This window comes from Artibeus jamaicensis, unplaced genomic scaffold (genome assembly GCF_021234435.1).
Source record: "Artibeus jamaicensis isolate MK-2021 breed Jamaican fruit bat unplaced genomic scaffold, CSHL_Jam_final contig_47, whole genome shotgun sequence".
Taxonomy (NCBI): Eukaryota; Metazoa; Chordata; class Mammalia; order Chiroptera; family Phyllostomidae; genus Artibeus; species Artibeus jamaicensis.
In genome coordinates, this window is record NW_026521848.1 from 2,112,156 (window position 1) to 2,134,395 (window position 22,240).

Here is a 22,240-nt window from a genome sequence, read left to right on the forward strand (position 1 = left end):
TGGCATGTCCTGAGCACCCAGCCCCCCCTGCTTTCGCTCGCTCCCGCTGCCCACCTGCCGCGTCCTGGGCCGCTCCTGCAGCCCTGCCCTGCGCTGCCCAACCCACCCAACCTCGCCCTCCATCTGATAACAAAGGTCCAGGGAGGGTTTATGGGCTCTGATAAGGCACTGGCGGGGGCCAAGTTCACTAGCACTTCCTCTTTGCAGAAGGGTCAGGAGGAGGGGTCCCTGACCTGAGTCCCCCCAGGCCTGGCCTGGATGATCTGGGTTCTGGCTGGTTGCCACTGAGGCTGGCAAGAAAGGGGAGACCAGGGGGTGCTCAAGGAGAAGGTGTGAGCCCGGGGTGCCCAGAAGAGGGACCCCGTGAGCCCTTGCCCTGCCCGCCCCTCCCTGTCCTGAGGTATAAGAGCCAGCTGCCACCTGCCACCTGTCACCATTTCCCTCTCCTGCAGTGCTTCTCACAGGACGAGCCACCAGCCCAGTCATTCAAGATGGCCTTTGTCCCTGCACCTGGCTACCAGCCCACCTACAACCCGGTGAGATACTCTTCCAGGCATTAGCCCAGGCCCTGGCCTGGCTCCAGCCTGGCCTCTCGACTCCAGTTTCCTCTCACCTCAAACTGCGGAGGTGCCCACCAGACCCCTGGGTCTGATGTCCCCAGTACTGGCCATGGCGCGTGATTCACTCCCACCCTGTCCCTCAGGCTGTTTGTGTCCACGCCAAACTCTCGGCCCGCCTCATCTTCATGCTGACCCCTCACTCCTTGGTTTCCTCTTTCTTGCTTAAGGGAGGAGGGCAGGGAGCTTCTGGATGAGGGGGAAAGGCTGCAGTCAGTGGACAGTCATTGAGACCCCTCCCCCGGCCCCTTCTACAGACTCTGCCCTACAACAAGCCCATCCCCGGAGGGCTCAGTGTGGGAATGTCCGTGTACATCCAAGGAATGGCTAGTGAGCACATGAAGAGGTAAGCCCCTCCCCCAGGCCAGGCTAGGCTGGGGGGCGGGCACAAGAAGGGGCTTCTGGCTTTCTTCCTTTCCCCCACCCTGGCTGGGGAGGAGCTCGGTGGTGGCACCGCACCGGCTGGCCAAAGACGGCTCTGGCCTGGGGAGCCCAGGGCTTGGTGATGAGACCAGGAGGGGAGCCCTGGGGGTTGGGGGCGGGCAGGAGGCTCACCAGAAGACAAGACGACGCGGCCCCGGAATTGGGCTGCTGGGTTGGAACCTGCGGGTGTGACAGCGTGAACGAAAACCACAGGCCGAGCAGAAGCTGGGCCAGTTCTGTCGGCAGCTGTGTGACTGGGAAAGCTACTGTCCCTCTCTGTGCTTTAGTTCCCACCTATAGAATGGGACTCAGTGTATAAAGCATGTGGAACTGGAAAGGAAGCACTAAAATAAGTCCTTACATGGCAATGATAACTGAACTGACGCCACAAGATCGCTGGTTCTAAGCTCATCATCCCTCCGCTCACGGAGGGCCCGCTTTGTGCCTGGGCCCCGTGGCCGAGCGGCCAACAGCACAGACAAAGGCCCCTGTCCTCATGGCTGCCACCCTAGTAGAGGCAGATGGATGGACATGAGAGAGAAGCACCTGGCACTATCCCTTTAAATAGAGTGTCCAGGAATGGCCTCCCTGGGGAGGGGACATTTCAGCAAAGACCCCATGGAGGTGAGGGAGGGAGCCTGGGGTGGACCTGGAAGAACAGTGTTCTAGGCAGAAAGAGCAGCCAGTGCAAAGGCCCTGAGACAGGTGTGCGCCTGCCCGGACGGAACAACTTTGGGGGTGCTGGTGTGAGGGGAGGTGCTCCGACTTGGATGTTCAGCCGCTCCCTCTGGCTCCACGTGGGGACTGACCTACAGGGCCAGGATTGCAGCAAGAAGTCTGAATCGGCAGATGCAGGCTTCCTGGGACAGCGCCTGGCCCGTGGTGGCCGAGGGTGAACTCGGCAGTCCCAGTGGCAGCCCTACTGAGGGGCTGGGGAGAAGCCCAGGAGGGAAAGGGAGTGAGCGAATCTGCCTCCCGAAACTCAGGGGCACACCCACCCCCTCCTGTTCTGACCCCTGGAACGAGGTGGGACAGACGGGGCTTCCCAGAGGAGGGTCTGCGGGGCTGGCGGGTGGGGCCAGGGAAACAACTCTTCCCGTCCCACCAGGTTCCACGTGAACTTTGTGGCGGGACCGAACCCAGGGTCCGACATTGCCTTTCACTTCAATCCCCGCTTTGATGGCTGGGACAAGGTGGTCTTCAACTCGCAGCAGGGCGGCAAGTGGGGCAGCGAGGAGAGGAAGAGGAGTATGCCCTTCCGCAAGGGCGCCGCCTTCGAGCTGGTGATCATGGTCCTCACGGAGCACTACAAGGTGGAAGCCCAGGCCGGGGCCCCCTCCCTCCCTCCCTCCCTCCTCCTCCCTTTCCCGCTCCCCCCCCCCGCCCCCCTTCTTTCCTTCCTCCTGTCTTCTTCTTCTTTCTCTCTTCCCCCTCCCTCCTTCCTTCCTAGCTCACTTTTTTCCTTCTACTTCTTCCCCTACCTATTAAATTGTTTTCTCTTTTTCTCTTTTTCTCATCCCCATGCCTCCACCGCAGAGAGGCTTCTAACCCGTTTAGATAACGTACATCATCTGTTTCTTTGTGTTCTTGCAAAACATGTGTCTTTGCTGCTTCTCACGGAGCACTCTGAGCTCACACCCGCAGGGAAGGCGTCTCCCTGGCCAGCTCCAGTCATGGTCGGCCCTGCTTCCCTCCTCACCTCACACTTCCCCTCCCAAGTGATGGCACAGCAAACCGCAGAAAGCATACAACTTCATTCATAAATGTGTCAGCTTTTTAAAAAAGATTTTATTTATTTATTTATTTATTTATTTTTAGAGAGAGGGGAAGGGAGAGAAGGGAGAAATATCCATGTGTGGTTGCCTCTCTTGCACCCCCTACTGGAGACCTGGTTCAAACCCAGGCACGTGCCCTGACTGGGAATCCAACCGGTGACCCTTTGGTCCACAGGCCCGCACTCAGTCCGCTGAGCCACGCCAGTCAGGGCCATTTCAGCTTTTATTAACACAGTCATGCCGCCATGATCACACCTAAAAATGGACAGCGTGTCCTTATTGTCACCACACGCCTTGTTTGTCGTTTCCTGCAGTTCGTTTGAGTCAGGGTCCAAACGAGCCGCACACATTGTGACTGGCTGCTACTGTGCACGTGTTTCTGAACACGACCCACGTGTTCTGTGCGACCCACGCACAGAAAAGTGCACGCCACGAGTGCTTTCTTCTCACAGAGAGCGTGCCCGTGCAGCCGGGCCCTCGGCCCACAAACACGCTCCCGGCCCCAGATAACCCTGAGTGCCCGCGGTCCCCTTGCCCCCAGGGGCGGCCTTTCCCCTGACTTCTCTCAGCCCCGACCTCCTTCTGTGCCTCTGTTTCTTTAAGTGTGTGAGCTCGGTCCTGTCCGTCACTTTCTGCCCTGTTCTCACGTATGGCGTGTGTGTTAAGCCCCCGGGTTTGCTGTCACACATGGTCGGCACCTCCCGACGGTGGCGCAGGGCTCCTGGCACGCCCACTCTGAGTATGACCCATCGCCGTGCCCGGCTCCCCGTCAAGGACACTGAGCAGACCCCGTGCACATGTGTCCGCGGGACTCATGAGAGGCGTCCCTAGGAGGGGAACTGCTGGGCTGGGCCACCCCCCCCCCGCCCCCCGACCTTTGTTTGCCCTCATATGGGCACCAGGTTTCTAACCTCATCGCTGGGGCTTAGCTCCTCGCTCTGAGGTTGGACAGACAGGGATCCGAGACTGGGCTTTGCCCCTTCCCAGTGTGTGACCCCTGACCTGGCCAGTCTCTCCCCGGGCGCCTCTGCTTTCTTGGACCACAGGGACAGTCCCTTGTCCTGCCGCACAGCTGCTGAGGGAATCGCGTGTTGTCATCGCAACAGCAAGTGCTTACCCCGTAGGAAGCACCCAGCCCCGCGGGGCCGGCTCTCGGCCGGTGGCCATTGCTCAGCATGGCAACTAGAACCACGCGCTGAGATACGAGTTCCAGGCAAGGCTCTCCACAGGGTGTGCGCAGCGCCCCCAACAGGCTCTGCCGGGTCAGAGTGAGGGGTGGGCCGATTTACAGGTGAGGAAATAAAGTCCCAGAGAGGTGAAGCGATCTACCTGAGGTCACACAGGTAAGACAGGTCCGAGATCGACTACCACCCCAACTCATTTGGCGCTCCAAGTGGGACCCAGACTCGATTCTCTCCTGATCTCCATCCCCAGACTACAGTCTATGTTCTCATCCGCCAGTCTGTGAACTGACTTTTGACCCCAGCTTGACTTCTGACCTGTGGACTCCAAGGCTCCTGACACTGAAGCTATCTCAGCTCATCCCCGAGACTTTTGATCCCAAGTCTTTTGATCCCAAGTTAAAAAGACCCCTGTTCCCAGCTTCCTGTCGCTCCCTCCCCAGCTCACGAGTGCTGACTCCGCCCTACCCTGCCCTCCAGGTGGTGGTAAACGGAAATCCGTTTTATGAGTTCGGGCACCGGCTCCCCCCACAGATGGTCACGCACCTGCAAGTGGACGGGGACCTGGAGCTTCAATCAATCAATTTCATGGGAGGCCAGCCAAGCCCAGGCCACGTGCGTAGCGTCTCCCTCTCTCACTGGCTTCCTTCTTCAACCCGTTCATTCCCACATTCCTTTGTTTCCTCTGCTGGGCGATGCCGTGGACCCAAAGGCCCAAGACAGTCTAGTATGTTCCCTGATGGTGTTGGGCACAGTGGTCAGGGCCAGGATGGGGGACGTTCGGGAGCTTTGGGGAGTCTTCGGGAAGGGCTTCCTGAAGACGGGGAGGAGGAAGAGTGTATTCGAGGAAGTGTGTGGTCAGGCTCCTGACGTGCCCTTCAGCTGAAAGTTCCACGCTGCCAGCCTGTAAGCCCCCGCTGCTCCCCGGCACGGTGCTCCGTGACCCTCAGCTCCGAGTCATCGCTGTGGGAGCTGAGCCGTGGGGAGCAGGGGGAACCTGCCCCAGGTCGGGGCCGGCAAGTCCAAGCCCCAGGGTCTGTGCTCCGACCACGCCTCTGCTCCCTCGTGAGGAAATGTCGGGAATGTCCTTATCCTTAAGGGGGTCGCCGGCCTATGGCTCCATTTTACCTTCACGTTTCGTCATTGCACATTTGAAAAATCAACAGTAAGGCCTGCAGAAAAGGGCCTTCGGGGTAGCTGGCTGAAAATGGAAGTCGAGGCAGAAAGGAGGTCATTAGAAAGAAGAGGAAGCAGAAAGAGCGAATGAAAGTTAACTCGGGAAGGGAAAGGTGTTTGGGGCAGAAGAAACCACCTGAGAAAAGGTGAGGAGGAGAGAGACGGGAACAGGGAGAGAGAAGCCCGTGCAGACTGAGAGGCAGAGACAGACAAAGGCTCGGAGGACTCCTCCGGGCCCCGTGCTGGGCACCGGCAGAGAGGGGCGAATGGTGGTCGGGGGCGAGATGAGCGTGGGTGTTGTGTGGGCCCGGGAGGAGTGGACACGTTATTGTGCAGCGTCTGATTGCTGCGGAGTGCAGCGGAGGGGCAGAGGAGAACAGCAGGAAGCCAGGGAAGGAGAGGATAGAGTTTACCAGGCTTGTCCTAAGGGGTGGAGCGAGATTCACCATGCGCTGGAGATCCCTAAACACAGCGAGTCTCCCTCCATTAATGAGCCGTCTGGGTGCCGCCCTGTGACCCCAAAGCTCCCTCGGTGGGGGCGGGGAGCCTGCCTCAGGGCAGCGTCCTGGGCCTCAGTCTGGAGTCCCTCTCATCACCTCCTTCTCTCTCTGTGCCCACAGCCACCCATGACTATTCCAGCTTATCCAGTAAGTACCCTCGAGGTGGGGGTTCGTGGCTGAGGGGGCCCTGGGGTGGCCGAAGGACCCCAGCCCTCCTCACCGTTCCTGCTTTTTGTGTGTTTGTGTAGGGTCCGGGACACAGCAACCCACCCTCAATGAATACACTACCTGTAAGTGGGAGGCCTGTGTGGCCACCTGGAGGGAGTGGCGAGAACCGGGAGGGTCAGAGGTTGGTTCCCCAGGAGTAATAATCCAACACCTAGAGATAACACCTGCCTGGCGTAGGTGGGTTGTAAATATTTGTCCAGTAATATCGAATAATATCTTTTCTTCTTCACTTCACAGACCATGGAGGGACCCCCAATTTTCAACCCGGTAAGGAGCCCTGTGGTTTAGGGCTCTGTGGTGGGCCACTGTGGGGAAGCAGAACTGTGGGGGGCATGGGGGGCCCTGACCCACGGGGCCCACTGCAAGGGCAGGACGTAGAGTGGCAGAGGGTGTGTGGGATGGGATGCAGGAAGAGGGAGGAGTTGGTGGTCTGGGTGGGGCAGGGGACGGGGTGGGGGACATTTTCCAGGATGACTATGGGCCCCTCTTTGAAAATGTGTCTTTGCGTCTGGCTTCTGGTGGCCTGAGGGATGATGGGACCCCATGATCTCTTTCCACAGCCTGTGCCATTTACGGGAAGAATACAAGGGGGGCTTACAGCCCGAAAAACCATCATCGTGAAGGGCTATGTGCCCCCCACTAGCAAGAGGTACAGAACCTGGACTGAGGTGGGAATCCGTGGCTCATCTCCTCCCACAGGCCCAGGAGTCCAGTGCCCAGCGCCCATTCCCGTAGGGGAACCAGGTGCTGGCCCCTTCGACCCTGATCTCCCTCTCCGTCCCCAGCTTTCAGATCAACTTCAAGGTGGGGTCCTCAGGGGACCGGGCTCTCCACATTAACCCCCGTCTGAACGAGGGCACCGTGGTGCGGAACAGCCATCTGAACGGCTCGTGGGGCTCTGAGGAGAGGAAGCTCTCCTACAACCCCTTCGGTTTCGGCCAGTTCTTTGACGTGAGTCTGGGTCTCCTATCCCTCCCGTGCAAAGCCTTCGTCCTGGCTGCGGCCTCACGCCCCCTCTCCCTGCAGCTGTCCATCCGCTGCGGCCTGGATCGCTTCAAGGTTTACGCCAATGGCCAGCACCTCTTTGACTACTCCCATCGGCTTTCGGCCTTCCAGAAGGTGGACACTCTGGAGATCCTGGGGGATGTCACCTTGTCCTACGTCCAGATCTGATCTAGTCCTGGGACCATAACCCCTGGGAACATATGGAGAAGGACCCCATAGGACTCCCTTCTAAGCCCCTAATAAACTGTCCGAGGGCATCTAACGAGTGTCCATGGCTCCGTGCACCTCCCTCTCTGCCTCTTCCTCCCTCCCTCCCTCCCTCCCTCCCTCCCTCCCTCCCTTCCTTCCTTCCTTCCTTCCTTCCTTCCTTCCTTCCTTCCTGGGTTCATCGTGTGCCAGCCCCCCACCCTCCCACACGATGAGCCCAGGTACCTGCCCCCCTTCCCCACTGACCTTAGGGCCTCGTTGCGGCAACTCATCTGCTCCACACAACAGTCATCAGCGCCCAAAATCAAAAATGAACAGCACTAATGACTCCAACAGAAAATGCAAAACATTATGAGGGAATATGAGGAACAATGCAGGCCGACAGGTCAGGCAGCTTAGATATGAGAACAAATTCCGAGAAAGTCAGACATTTTCTAAACTGACTAGATAAGACATAGAAAATACTTCTTTTTTTCCTCCATAGAAACATTCATAAGTTTTTTGTAGAAATATACATTGCAACTTATTTGAGAATTACAAAGATCTAGAGTAGCCCTGACCAGCGTAGCTCAGTTGGTTTAGCGTCACCCCACAAAGCGAAGTGTTGCTGGTTTGATTCCTGGCCTGGGCACGTGCCTGGGTTGCGAGTCAAGGCCCCAGGTGAGATGTGAATGACAGGCCGTGATCGGTGTTCCTCATATCGATTTTGAACTCTTTCTCCCTCCTCCTCCCTCTGAAAATAAGTAAATAAAATCTTTCAAACAAAAAACCTAAAGTCAAAGCAATCTTGAAAAGAACGAAGTATTTAAACTGCATGATTTCAAGACTGGCAATAAGGCTCCAGTCGCCAGGAACGGGGTGCTGACGTGAGGAGAGGCACCCGGGTCAATGAGAGAAGAGAGCGTTCGGAAACAAACCCACGCATGTACGGTCAATTTATTTTTGAAAAAAAAAAAAAGTCAAGGTAATTCAATGGGGGAAGACAGTCATTCCAACATATGGTAAGCAGTGCAGCTCAACCCTTACCTCACACCATACCCAAAAATTAACTCAAAATGCATCAAGACCTAAACATAAATGCTGAAGCTATAAAAACAGCTAGTAAAAAGAGAAACACAAGAGAGAATCTTTGTGACCTGAGATAGGCAAAGATTTCTTAAATAGGACACAAAAGCAGAAGCCATAATAGACAATTTTGATAAAATTGTGCACTTCAGCACAATTAAAGACTTTTTAAAAAAGATTGTATTTATTTATGTTTTTAGAGAGAGGGGAAAGGAAGGAGAAAGAAAGGGAGAGAAACATTGATGTGGGAAAGACACATTGATTAGTTTCCCCTTGCACACCTCCAACTGGGGACCTGGCTCACAGCCCAGGCATGTGCCCTGACAGGGAATCAAACTGGCAACCCTTTGGTTCACAGGCCAGCACTCAATCCACTGAGCCACGCCAGCCAGGGCCATTCTTCAAAATTCTGAAATAAGCACGCATACATTTTTATAATCAGAAAGAAGATTACAAGACAGGGAAAAGCTGTTGGCTCATATAGGTCCCAGGACACTCGCTGAAACATAGTTTGATTACAGTAGATGCAGTGACACCACCAGACATCTGGGAGGGCTCAAGTGGCATTTGCTCCTCCTCCCCATGCAGCACCGGGACACCCAGTGAAGGGAATAAGGCTGGCACATATATTGCTAAGTGACAGAAATGAGGACAGTGGTGTTGGGAACTGCCCTGCCTGGTTTCAGGAGCTGAAACGCCCCATGGCTAAGGCTGAGCGAGCGACCTTCGGACCATAAGCCACGACGGAGACAAAGCTTATCTCCCTGGCAGGAGTGCTGCTCCTGCTCCTTTTTTCATTACTGGCCCCTAATGCTTGATCAGTTAGCCAAATACGGTATGGGTAAGATTTCCCAAGGGAGGAGTGACCTAAGACAGGCATGACCACGTGGAGGCCCCAGGGAGGGACTTGGGGAGCTGTGGAGAAAGGGGGTGATGGACCCTCGCTCCTCGGCTTCGACGAAGCCTGAATCCTCAGTCAGTCTGCGTGAAGTCTCCGAGAATTCCTTGGCTATCTGCCTCCTCTGCCTGACTTAAGCCCGAAAACAATGACAGAGGGCGGTGCAGCCTTGTGCTGGGAATGGCAGGCTCCCTGGGTAATTAGGCCTGAGAAAGAATATGTGAAACCCTGTGAAACCTGCTTTCATAAGAATGCTTTTAGTTAGATGATAAAGGCCCGAGCAGAAAAAGAGTTTATGTTCCCAAAGTTCTGTAGCCTTTTAGCTGACAGGCCCTGATTTAGAAGAAACCCTAATGGTTCTTTGTATTCTATCTACTGTTTACTGCCTGACAGTGATTAATAGGTTGTACCTGAACTCCTGTGCTAAAAAACCAGTAAAAGCCTGTCTAGGCAAAGGTCAGTGATCTCTCTCTCCCTTTGAGAGAGTTGCCTGGCTGCTCCAAGCTGCTCTCCCCGAGAGGGTGGCAAGGCCATTCTGAGGCTCCCCCGCCTTGAGGGAATAGCCATGCCGGTCCTTTTCCTCCACAGGACTCGGTAGTCCGTGTGAATTTATCTCACGTCTCATCCATGACGCCGAGAGCACTGATGCTCAGTGCACGCGTCACGTGGGTGCAGGGTGCAGCTGCTTATGCAAGGAGGGCAAAGACACTGTCTGTGCTTGTGAGCACAGAAGAGTTTTTTTGAAAGATACACAAGAAACGAACACAGAAGTAACAGCAGTTTACTTTTGCAAAAGAGGACTTGAGTGGTGGCTCTGCGGCTGGGCACCCTCTTGCAAACTGAAGGGTCGCTCTTCAATTCCGGGTTAGGGCACGTGCCTGGGTTGTGGGTTTGGTCCCTGGCTGGGGTTGCACGAGAGGCTACTGACTGATGTTTCCTTCCCTTTCCCCGCCCCATCTCCTTTCTCTAAAATAAATAAATAAAATCTTAAAAAGGAAAGGATGGATTACTACCAGCTAATCTGAGGACTCCAACCACCTTTACCAGTTGTACCAATAAGTGTACTTCATGCTGCATACTTTTGAAATTTGTACCATATCTACATATTTACAAAAATTTTTAATGTATGCTTATATTTGACAAATGCAAATAAAAGTAAAAACTAAGTCATTCAAGAACAAGCCCTGGGGACCGGGGGACCCCTTGTGAAAATCTGACATAAATGAACCCATTTCTTGTTTGCCAATGAAAACTTTAGGAATATTTTCAAATATACATTTACAATCAAGTTGATAAAACTAGTATTTTCACTTCAATACAAAGTATGTTAGAGGACTCTTACATTTCAGACATGGTCATATATATATATATATTAATATATATATTAATTCTTTTTTTTTTTTGGTCTAGATACCAATCTCGACAATGACTCCCTTAATGATGGATGTGCAATGGGCTGGTCTGGGAACTCAAGAAGGTGATTATATCACTTTATAGTCTGTGTTGCTCCAGATCCTCACGGGCTGCCCATGGCTTGAGGTGGTGATACTGCCTCAGACAGGTATAGTCTGGGTGCCGCCTGTCTGTATATATGTAGGTATACTTGTCTGCAAGTATAGCTCCTACTGGTAGACAAGTAGCTACAAGAGATCTGCCCATTCCTCCTTAACAGTGCATTAAGGTTTTCCGGTTATCTTTAAGGCAGACTGCAAGCTCCTCCATCATGTCGCAGCAGCTGGCTCTGCCAGGAGGCCCTCCATCTCAGGGTGCATGAAGACCAGTGGTAACTCCATACTGCTGGTAGAGACCTAAAAGACTGGGGACTCTGAATTTTGACAGTTGCTCTTCTGGTGCAGAAAACAAATGTCTTGTATACCAGAGCTCTTTAGTTCTTCTGTATCTTTTTGGATATTTATTCTAATATCTTTATTTTTATTATATTTAATTTTTATTGTATTTTTCCATTACTATTTATCCCTTTGTACCTTCCACCCTCCTTTTTTAAAAAAAAAAAAGATGTTTGTACTTTTTTAAAGATTTTATTTATTTTTAGAGAGCAAGGAGAGAGGGAAAGAAACATCAGTGTGTGGTTGCCTCTCACATGGCCCCCACTGGAGACCTGACCTGCAACCCAGGGATGTGCCCTGACTGGGAATCCAACTGGCATTACTTTGGTTCGCAGCCCGTGCTCAATCCACTGAGCTACACCAGCCAGGGCCTCCCTCCTTCTAACATCTTTAAATTTACAACCTGGAAGAGCACACATAAACCCAGAAACAGAACAACTCATTCATGTTAGATGATATCAGAACTGGAGTCTGCTTGTCTTCAACAAGCTACTTTAGCCCCACTCTATATATATTTCAATTTCGGTGAGTCAAATTCACTTGTTTGGGAGGAATTCGGTGCCCTCATCGCTGGCCACCCCAATGGAGCCCTTTTAAACTCGAGCCCTAACAACCCTTACAGAGGAACTGCCTTGCTGCTCTTACTCCCTGAAGCTTTGGAATCAACTTCTGGACGGGACCAAACCAACATTGTCTGGCAAACAACCCTGAGCAAACCTAATAGGAAAGCAGATCTCTGATCACGGGGACTGATAATTATGGACATTCTTTAAACCAGCCATATATGTATAGCTAAAGAGTAACATAGCTTGCTAGAACCAATAGAAATTCCTTTTTTCTATTCATGTAATTATTTCCCTTCCTTTTTCCTCATAAAATCCCCTTTGCCTTCACTCTAAAATTGGGACACCATGTGAGTTTGGGTTTCTAACCAGATCTATGTCCCCAATGGCAATTCTGTGATCTCAAACGCCTCTCATTTCCACTGTTTTTGTTGTTGTTGTTATTTTGGTTAACAACCTCATTTTTCAGGCCATCTAAAAATGATTTCTCACGGGCCGTACACGGGGTGCGGTGGTTTCAACCAGTGTCCCAAGAGGCAGAAAAACAGGTCCTGAAAAGTGCCAAGCCTCAAGGCGAAGCTTGCTCCTCCCTATCATCCCACGCTCTGTCACAGGTGGTCAGGAACCGACTGCGACGTCGGCGCGGCCCCAGGTAGCAGAGCGGTCTGTCACGAGGCGCACAGGTTTCTGGCCTGCAACCCCATGAAGAAACCGACCTTTCGAGAACTCAGACTCGACACTCGACACATATCGTGCGTGCCGCACGATGCCACGGTGTGTGTGTGTGTGGGGGTTCCATTTCACCGCCTCCGCACTCTCGGGTCCCTCTAGAGTGCGGGCTCACCCATTGAAAAGTCCATGAGACGGTGACCCAGAGACCCCCACCCTCTGACACCAGATAATGACACCCTTGAAGTCAGGGACGTCTGGCCGTCCTGAACGCACCCTTCCTGTCCCGTTCAGCGCCACTCCAGGGAGCCAGGGGAAAGAAATGTGGGCAGAGGACCCGCCACCACAGCGGGGAATCAGGAGACCAGGGCCTTCGCGTCCCGCCCCCCCCACCCCCACCCCGACCAAGGAACCTGCCCCTTCAGTACGCGTCTGCCAGGGGGCGCACGAGGGAGGAGGCATGTCCGACGCAGGGGCCGATAGGACGGCGACGACGCCCGGATCCGCTCCCCACCGCGACCCTCCAGGAACCATGGGGCCTGGGGAGCACGGACAGGTGGGGACCAGAGAGGCGGCGCAGGGCCCATCGCCGCCAGGTCGCACAACCCACGCCTATAGACCAGGCGTGTGGCTATACGAAGTGCTTCAGAAGCACCAACCAAAGACCCGTCCCGGCACCTCCCGACGCTCCTTGGGCGTCTAGACTGGACCAGCCTCCCAGGCCCGGGACCCGATTCGGCCACGGAGCCGCTGTACGGCCCTGGTCCGGGAACTCCGCGCTCCAACGGCTCTCCTCGCCCACCTGAAGGAGACACAGACTCAGAGGCGGCCCCCACATGAGGGGCTAAGACTTTATTTGCGATCCGGGTCCCAGACTCCACCGGCGGCCAGGCTCAGAAGATCTTCACCGACTGCAGCTGCAGGTCCCCGCCCACCTCCACTGCGCGCACGCGCGCCGGCGGGATGCGGTAACGGAAGTGGTGATACTCCGCGTCCCCGACCACCGTCTGCGAAGACCCGGGAAGGCGGTGCCTCAGTTCCGGCCGCCCAGGCCCCAGCCCACGTCTTGCCAGCTCGGACTCGCGCCCAGTGACCAGGGTAGCCCCGTTCCCCAGTGGGTACCCGTGCGGATGTGCCTTCTAAACCCTTGTCCCGAGGCTGCAATCATGTGACTGCTGGCACCCGAGCGCCTCCCAACCGTGGGCAGCGGGTCGGACCTGAGTCGCACGAACCCGGCGCCCACTACCTCAGGACGGTAAACCGCCGGGTGGTGTGGGTCTCCGCGACCACTCTGCACGGGACTTGTTTCTGGGCCCCGAGTCCCGGCCCGCCCTTGAGGCTCAGGCGCCAATGAACAGGGAGTGGGGTAGGGGCGAAAGGCGGGGTCACACCTCGCCACTACGACTCCCACCCTCGGCACACTTCACTCTTACTAGCTTTGTCCTTGACTCCTCAGCACAAATCTGCCCTTGGGACACAGCTGAGGTGGCTCCCCGAGAGGGACTCCGATGAGGGCACCCCGCCCAGCCTTAGCCACGCCTTGGCTCCATACTTCCACCCAGGGCCTTGGCGGCCTTCCCCAGCCACAGCAGGGACCTGGTGGCAGAACCTCACCTTGAAGCCTTCTTCAGTGGCGATGAGGAGCACTTCAAAGGGCTGCCCACGCTGAAAGGGGAGCCCATGGCCACGCTCCTCCTTGCCCCAGGAGCCCTGCTCCTTGGTGTTGAAGACCACCACGGACTCGTCCAGCCGGGGGTTGAAATGCAGGGCAGCATCGCCACCCTCCTGGTCGCACAGCAGGTTCACATGGAACCTGGTGAATAGATGATGGGGGTGGGGGTGGCAAGGAACAAACGTCAAGAGCCATGAACCACCCAGACCATCAACGGCCAATGAATTAAGACAACCTGGAGCACACCCAGATTTACAGGAACCTGAGTGTGTACCACACCACAGGGGTTGTGGACTGCTGAACAAGGTCCCCAGACTCCAGGCAGACACACGCTTATTGGACACACCTCCACCAAGCAAGGATCACCACACTATGGCCTGGGTCTCCCTCCTTGCCAGAGTCTGGGAGTTTCCAAGGAGTCATGGTGCTGATGACCAGGGTGCTCCAGAATTTTAGAGAACCCCCAGTCCTCAAATGCCTGAGAACAATACCAGGGGCCCCAATATTTAGAGGCACCGAAATTCCCAGGAAGCCAGAAGCTTCCGGTCATAGGAGGCCATACAATTTATTTATTTATTTTTTAAAATTTTGAAAAAATGTATTTAGAGGGGAAGGGAAAAAGAGAGGGAGAGAAATGTCAATGTGTGGTTCCCTCTCGTGCATCCCCTGCCTGCAACCCAGGAATGTACCCTGACTGGTAATCAAACCACAATCTTCTAGTTTGCATGCCCGTGCTCAGTCCACTAAGCTACACCAGCCAGGGCTCGTACAATTTATTGCATAGGCCACCCAGATGCCCAGGGCACCTCCGGGTAACAAGAACCTTCCAGACTCCCTGGGGACTCAGTTGCGAAGTTGGAGAGCTATAAGTAGGAACCCCGAAATGGCTCGGAGCCCCCAGATTCTTACAGAACTTAGCTCCACAATCGGGGGGCATCTCTGTAAAGGCATCAGATTCCAAAATGTTGGTAATGGCCTGGGGATTCCAAACCCTGGTGCACAGAGGGGGCCCTGGGGGGGGGCCTCATCTCTGGGCTGAAGGGAGTCTGGGTGAGCTGGGCCTAGACCTCCCACCCCTTACCTCCACAACCTGGGGTCACACTGGAGTCTCACCTGCCAGCATTGTCGGGGACAGCACCTCGAATCCTCATCACGGTGCCCACTCTGACGCCCTCCGGCAGCGAGGTCTTGTGGGGCACGTTCTGCAAGAGGCCGGGTCAGTGGGGGAGGGGACAGTGAGTGGACCAGGGAGACCAAGCACAGGGACAGAGTTTCACCCCCAGGAGAAAGCCACAAGGATCCAGACCAACACAGAGAGAAAGAGGCAAAGAGAGCAAGACACAGGAGAAGAGATGTTTGGTGAAGCACAAAGATTAAGAGGAAAATACTCAGAGAAACCAAGGAGGCACCAAGAGGACATGGGAGCAATGGGATGGGTGGGTCCACCCAGAAGGCAGCACCCCACCACTGCACAGCACAGGAGACCACCCACCCACTCTCTCCAGTGACACAGGGCACCTCGGCCAGGCCCCACCCAGGCCCCTAGTCTGGTGCGGCCTTAGGTCCAGGACCCTCTGACCCTCAGGCCCTAGAAGACTCACAGAGCTCCCGGCCATGGCTGGGACGCTGGGGCAGGCAACGGTGGTGGTGGGTAGGTCTGCTGCAAACCTTAAGTAAAAGCAGGGCGTGCCAGGGCCTGATGACTCACCACTGTCTTTCCACACCCACCACCCACACCTGGCACAGGCCCTGGCCCTGGGGCTCTGGGGGGCCCAGCACCCTCCCACCCTCCTCCACTCACTCAAGGTTCCCAGGTGAACTGCCTCGCTCCTTTGAGCTGATAATGGTAGAAATAGTTAATAACGATGATGATGATAACAACAACAGTGGCGGCAGCAGCAGCAGCAGAAAAAGAGACTCACTGAGCCACCATCCACCCAGCCTTACCCTCCCTCTGCCTGGTGCAGAGAAAGACCCATTTTGTTGTGGAGAAACTTGAGTCCCCAGGGGCCAGGTCAGGGGTTGGAACTCTGACCCCTCCCTCCCAGGTTAGGACCTGCTGCTTGGGGCTAAGCTTGTGTCTGCCCGAAATTTCAGTTTATGCTCCTGTAATGTAACAGAAGCTGTAAGGGGCAGGATTTTTGCCTGACTTCCATGCTGTGCCCTGGTGCCCACACCAGTGCCTGGCACACAGTAAGTGCTCAGTAAGTGAGGGCAAAACAAGGGAATGGAAGTAACAGCAGCTGCCATGTGCTGGCACTCCGGGTCTGGCCAGCACTTGCAAGAGACCGACCATGTTCACACAGGGTGTTGAGGGACAGGCATGGACCCCACTCCCTCGCCCCCATTTTACAAGCAAGGAAACTGAGGCTCAGAAAGGGGAAGCACTCCCCCCAAAGCACACAGCTGTGCAATACTATGGTGACTGTGTCTCTGGCTTCCTTCATCTCTGGAAGCTGCTGTCCTGTCTATTTGGTGTTTGGGAACATCCGGGTCCCTGGGTGTCCCTCCATCTCTCCCCATCTCCAACTCGGCCTTCTTCCCCAAGTTCCTGCCCTGCTCCTCTCGCCTGTTCCTCATCCCACAATTACTACTGCTCTCCCGCCTAGTTTCAGGAAAAGGGGTGGAGGGTGGGGGGTGGTCCTAGGACCTACACACACCCCCAGACCAAGGAAGAGAACTCAGTGGGACCCTCCACCCAGGCCCATTTCCAGCCCCCATCGCCCAAGACTCTAGAGAAATCCAGGGGTGGGAAGAGTGGGCGGGGAGGAGGCAGAATGCTGAAAGATGGTTCTGGAAGTGGAGGGGGAGGAAGGGTGGGGAACTGGGCAGAAACGCCTCCGCCTCCTGTGACCCAGCAGCTCTCTTGTCTGTTTTCGCCCCTTTGCTGTCATCCCGTCCTGCCTCCCCCGACAGAGGGAAGTGGCCTGGGGCAGAGAAGGCTGGGGAATGGAAAGTCTGGGCAGGGACCAGCAGACTCGGCTCCTCACTCACCGCCCTTCAACGCTCCCCCAGGCCTCCCAGAACCGCCCCCTCCCCCGCCTCACTCCAGGTGCTGGTGAAGGCGGGGCAGCAAGGGCTTTGGAGAGGGAGGATGGGCAGCTGCTTTTGGGTGGGGGCTGTGAGTTCCCCAAACTCTCCATTTTGCAGAGAAGGAAACTCAGGCTTAGAGAGGGGCTTCCTCTCAGGCAAGGGCTCCCAGCAAGGGGGTGGGGGGACAGGCCTGGGCTGCAGTCCAGGGCTGTGGGCCAAGGGCACGTCCTGGGACACTAAACAGAAGAGGGCGGCGGGCTTTGAGGCTGCAGCCCCAAGAGCTCGGTGGAGACGTTCTCAGAACGCAGGGTTCCAGGGCTCCCACCACTGAGGGTGGCCCCTGCTCGCCCCATCTGTGCTTCTGCTGCATCCATCCCGGTGACACATCCTCTCCCCGGTTGCCTCATCCAAGCTGGAAAATTCTTCACAGGCTGCCGGCCTGCAAGTCCAAACTTGACTTTGGTGTGAGGCCAAACGTTTGCTCTTGATCTGCTATCGGTGTGGTTTCTGGTTCACGTCTGATAACCGAGATGTGCACACCCGTGTGACTCTCACTTGTGTGTGCAGACCATCTTCCTGTCGGTGCTGCAAGTGTGTTTTCGGGGGGCGCTGTTTTTGCTTCCAGATGAGGAGCGAACGTACTTCTTTCCCAGCCAAGACCCAGCCTTCTCAGGCTCTGCATCACACAGGACGGAAAATCCAGAGGACTTAGCACGCCCCCTGCACGGGCTTGTGGGACGCACCACAGCCCTGTGCGGCCACTAGGGGGACCTAGGCCCCCTACCGGCCCCGGGTCACTGTCCTGTCCTCAGCGTCCCACAGGCTCACGACCATTCGCCATGAAAATAAGGAAGAGGGGCGGCCCGCAGGCTGAGGGTGCGGGCTTTCACCCTCCTTCAGGGCGGGACTCTGCAGGCATCAGCTGACTGGACACAGGCTCAGCGCAGGAGTCCCGGCCTCACGCGCCGTCAGTGTGGCTTCCTGGTGATTTGGGGCCCTTTTCTGTGCAAGTGGAGATAATCCAGGGGCTGCTTTGGTGTTTGTAAATAAACTCTAAAAAAAAAAAAAAGACACATCCAACAATCTGACCTTTTTCTTAAGCTAGGAAGCCCATTGGAAACCTTAATTTCTATTTAAAAATACAGGCAGTTGTCCAATGCAGTCCCTGCCAAGGTCCTCCCTTTCTGTTGTGTTTCATGCCTTAATAAACTTCTTTCATTAAACTCTCCTCAGTATTTTAGGCTGCATGGGTATTAAATTATTGCCACCGTCCAACGAAGTCTCCAAAGCATAAGGAATTCTTGCAATTCCCATGAATGAATTGTGGATATGCCAGTGCCCCTCACTTCCTCCCTTCCCTTCCCTCCCCTCCCCTCCCCTCCCCTCCCCTCCCCTCCCCTCCCCTCCCCTCCCCTCCCCTCCCCTCCCCCTGTTGGACTCTTGGGCCCTACAGCCCTTAGGTGGGTGAACAAGGGCTGCCTCCTAAGGGTGGGGAGGCCATGGGGCCCTGAGTGGGCTGAGGGGCACCTCTTCCTTGGGGGCCGTGTCCAGCTGGGGCATCAGAGGAGCAGTTGAGAAGGGGGCTCAGCAGAGGGCTGACCCTCAGGGTATGGGGTTGGGGGATAAAGAGGGCAGCAGGAGGGGGCACCCAGCCCCCCACAGGGAAGAGGTGTCTGTGCAGGGCTGGGGCCCACTGAGCGGTGCTAGGCCAGCAGGGCCAGGAGGGGTCCCCTGGGGAGGTAACACCTTGTGGGCATCAGGGTGGCAGACCAGGTCCGCTCTGTCACACTCATCAGAGAGGGCGCAGGTATGGGAGATGGGACAAAGCCCATGAACGTGAGACCTTGGGTAGGAATTAGACCAGTCGTTTTGAGCTAATCATTCCATGACTGGGCATTTATCTGGGGGTGGAGGCAACGTTACTTTCTTAGAAAAGTTTTTATTGTGTTAAAATATAAGTAACATAATATCATAATTTTGTAACCATGTTTTAACGTCCTCAAGTTCATTCTGTGTGTTGAAGTCCTTGCCTGTTGTTCCGCACCCTCACAGCGTCCGTCTCCGGACCTTTACCCCTTCCGGTCCGAGACCAGTCTCCGTACCCGCGTCCCCTCCCCTGGCCGCCACCATCCAGCACCCTACTTTCCCTCCACTGAGTGTGACTGCGCCAGGGAGTTTGGATGAGTGGAAGCCCACGGAAGCTCCCGTCTGTGAGTGAAGGGCAGAGACACGTACGCGAGACAAGTGAACACAGGTGGAAATGTGTGTGTGGATGCGGAAGGTGGCAAAACACGCCTGCCCGACACAGGCCCCTTGGGCGTGAGGTTATTTGAGGAAAGGAACTTGCAGGACAGCAGGTTCCAGAGGAGCGTTTCTACCTCCCTTTTCTTCCTGAAAAAAAAGTGGGACGCGCCCACATGAAAAACGCCCTTCCAGGAGGAGAGTAACAGAAGGAAGGCAACGTTCTTCTCATCACACTGAGACTCAGAGGACTGTATATGAACAGGCCTTGGGAAAATAATTCTTATCTTCCTTCAGCCGCCTCAGTTATTACTTTAGTTGCTTTTCCACAATTGCCCTTATATTCAACTTGAGAGAGAGGCATGTGATTCTAGCCATTTCTCCGGAGACGGACGCTGTGAGGGTGCGGAACAACAGGCAAGGACTTAACTGCACAGAATGAACTTGGGGACGTTAAAACATGGTTACAAAATTACAATATTATGTTACTTATATTTTAACACAAAAACTTTTCTAAGAAAGTAACGTTGCCTCCACCCCCAGATAAATGCCCAGTCATGGAATGATTATCTCAAAACGACTGCTCTAATTCCTACCCAAGGCCTCACGTTCATGGGCTTTGTCCCATCTCCCACACCTGCGCCCCCTCTGATGAGTGTGACAGAGCGGACCTGGTCTGCCACCCTGATGCCCACAAGGTGTTACCTCCCCAGGGGACCCCTCCTGGCCCTGCTGGTCTAGCACCGCTCAGTGGGCCCCAGCCCTGCACAGACACCTCTTCCCTGGGGGGGGGGGGTGCCCCCTCCTGCTGCCCTCTTTATCCCCCGACCCCATACCCTGAGGGTCAGCCCTCTGCTGAGCCCCCTTCTCAACTGCTCCTCTGATGCCCCAGCTGGACACGGCCCCCAAGGGAAGAGGTGCCCCTCAGCCCACTCAGGGCCCCATGGCCTCCCCACCCTTAGGGAGGCAGCCCTTGTTCACCCACCTAAGGGCTGTAGGGCCCAAGAGTCCAACAGGGGAAGGGGGAGGGGAGGGGAGGGGGGGAGGGGAGGGAGGGGAGGGGAGGAGGAGGGGAGGGGAGGGGAGGGGAGGGAAGGGAAGGGAGGAAGTGAGGGGCACTGGCATATCCACAATTCATTCATGGGAATTGCAAGAATTCCTTATGCTTTGGAGACTTCGTTGGACGGTGGCAATAATTTAATACCCATGCAGCCTAAAATACTGAGGAGAGTTTAATGAAAGAAGTTTATTAAGGCATGAAACACAACAGAAAGGGAGGACCTTGGCAGGGACTGCATTGGACAACTGCCTGTATTTTTAAATAGAAATTAAGGTTTCCAATGGGCTTCCTAGCTTAAGAAAAAGGTCAGATTGTTGGATGTGTCTTTTTTTTTTTTTTAGAGTTTATTTACAAACACCAAAGCAGCCCCTGGATTATCTCCACTTGCACAGAAAAGGGCCCCAAATCACCAGGAAGCCACACTGACGGCGCGTGAGGCCGGGACTCCTGCGCTGAGCCTGTGTCCAGTCAGCTGATGCCTGCAGAGTCCCGCCCTGAAGGAGGGTGAAAGCCCGCACCCTCAGCCTGCGGGCCGCCCCTCTTCCTTATTTTCATGGCGAATGGTCGTGAGCCTGTGGGACGCTGAGGACAGGACAGTGACCCGGGGCCGGTAGGGGGCCTAGGTCCCCCTAGTGGCCGCACAGGGCTGTGGTGCGTCCCACAAGCCCGTGCAGGGGGCGTGCTAAGTCCTCTGGATTTTCCGTCCTGTGTGATGCAGAGCCTGAGAAGGCTGGGTCTTGGCTGGGAAAGAAGTACGTTCGCTCCTCATCTGGAAGCAAAAACAGCGCCCCCGAAAACACACTTGCAGCACCGACAGGAAGATGGTCTGCACACACAAGTGAGAGTCACACGGGTGTGCACATCTCGGTTATCAGACGTGAACCAGAAACCACACCGATAGCAGATCAAGAGCAAACGTTTGGCCTCACACCAAAGTCAAGTTTGGACTTGCAGGCCGGCAGCCTGTGAAGAATTTTCCAGCTTGGATGAGGCAACCGGGGAGAGGATGTGTCACCGGGATGGATGCAGCAGAAGCACAGATGGGGCGAGCAGGGGGCCACCCTCAGTGGTGGGAGCCCTGGAACCCTGCGTTCTGAGAACGTCTCCACCGAGCTCTTGGGGCTGCAGCCTCAAAGCCCGCCGCCCTCTTCTGTTTAGTGTCCCAGGACGTGCCCTTGGCCCACAGCCCTGGACTGCAGCCCAGGCCTGCCCCCCATCCCCTTGCTGGGAGGCCTTGCCTGAGAGGAAGCCCCTCTCTAGGCCTGAGTTTCCTTCTCTGCAAAATGGAGAGTTTGGGGAGCTCACAGCCCCCGCCCAAAAGCAGCTGCCCATCCTCCCTCTCCAAAGCCCTTGCTGCCCCGCCTTCACCAGCACCTGGAGTGAGGCGGGGGGAGGGGGGCGGTTCTGGGAGGCCTGGGGGAGCGTTGAAGGGCGGTGAGTGAGGAGCCGAGTCTGCTGGTCCCTGCCCAGACTTTCCATTCCCCAGCCTTCTCTGCCCCAGGCCACTTCCCTCTGTCGGGGGAGGCAGGACGGGATGACAGCAAAGGGGCGAAAACAGACAAGAGAGCTGCTGGGTCACAGGAGGCGGAGGCGTTTCTGCCCAGTTCCCCACCCTTCCTCCCCCTCCACTTCCAGAACCATCTTTCAGCATTCTGCCTCCTCCCCGCCCACTCTTCCCACCCCCCGGATTTCTCTAGAGTCTTGGGCGATGGGGGCTGGAAATGGGCCTGGGTGGAGGGTCCCACTGAGTTCTCTTCCTTGGTCTGGGGGTGTGTGTAGGTCCTAGGACCACCCCCCCACCCTCCACCCCTTTTCCTGAAACTAGGCGGGAGAGCAGTAGTAATTGTGGGATGAGGAACAGGCGAGAGGAGCAGGGCAGGAACTTGGGGAAGAAGGCCGAGTTGGAGATGGGGAGAGATGGAGGGACACCCAGGGACCCGGATGTTCCCAAACACCAAATAGACAGGACAGCAGCTTCCAGAGATGAAGGCAGCCAGAGACACAGTCACCATAGTATTGCACAGCTGTGTGCTTTGGGGGGAGTGTTCCCCTTTCTGAGCCTCAGTTTCTGCCACGGTCC

At 55.6% G+C, this 22,240-nt stretch overlaps 2 protein-coding genes and 1 pseudogene across 2 annotated transcripts; 1 reads left to right on the forward strand and 2 right to left on the reverse strand.

Moving 5' to 3' along the window:
• Positions 1-457: 457 nt before the first annotated feature.
• LGALS4 (galectin 4) lies at positions 458-7,132 on the forward strand. Its single transcript, XM_037132784.2, has 10 exons — positions 458-536; positions 875-963; positions 2,149-2,353; positions 4,477-4,611; positions 5,793-5,819; positions 5,921-5,962; positions 6,138-6,167; positions 6,461-6,549; positions 6,686-6,851; positions 6,927-7,132. Exons 1-10 carry the CDS (start codon positions 492-494, stop codon positions 7,071-7,073), a joined length of 975 nt encoding a protein of 324 aa, XP_036988679.2. The 5' UTR covers positions 458-491; the 3' UTR covers positions 7,074-7,132.
• A 3,327-nt stretch (positions 7,133-10,459) lies between these two features.
• LOC119040028 (cyclin-dependent kinase inhibitor 3-like) lies at positions 10,460-11,490 on the reverse strand (annotated as a pseudogene).
• A 1,483-nt stretch (positions 11,491-12,973) lies between these two features.
• On the reverse strand, positions 12,974-15,663 carry LGALS7B (galectin 7B). Its single transcript, XM_053667501.1, has 4 exons — positions 15,428-15,663; positions 14,940-15,028; positions 13,769-13,967; positions 12,974-13,161 (listed from the first exon to the last, which is right to left on the reverse strand). Exons 1-4 carry the CDS (start codon positions 15,440-15,442, stop codon positions 13,048-13,050), a joined length of 417 nt encoding a protein of 138 aa, XP_053523476.1. The 5' UTR covers positions 15,443-15,663; the 3' UTR covers positions 12,974-13,047.
• Between the last annotated feature and the right edge of the window lie 6,577 nt (positions 15,664-22,240).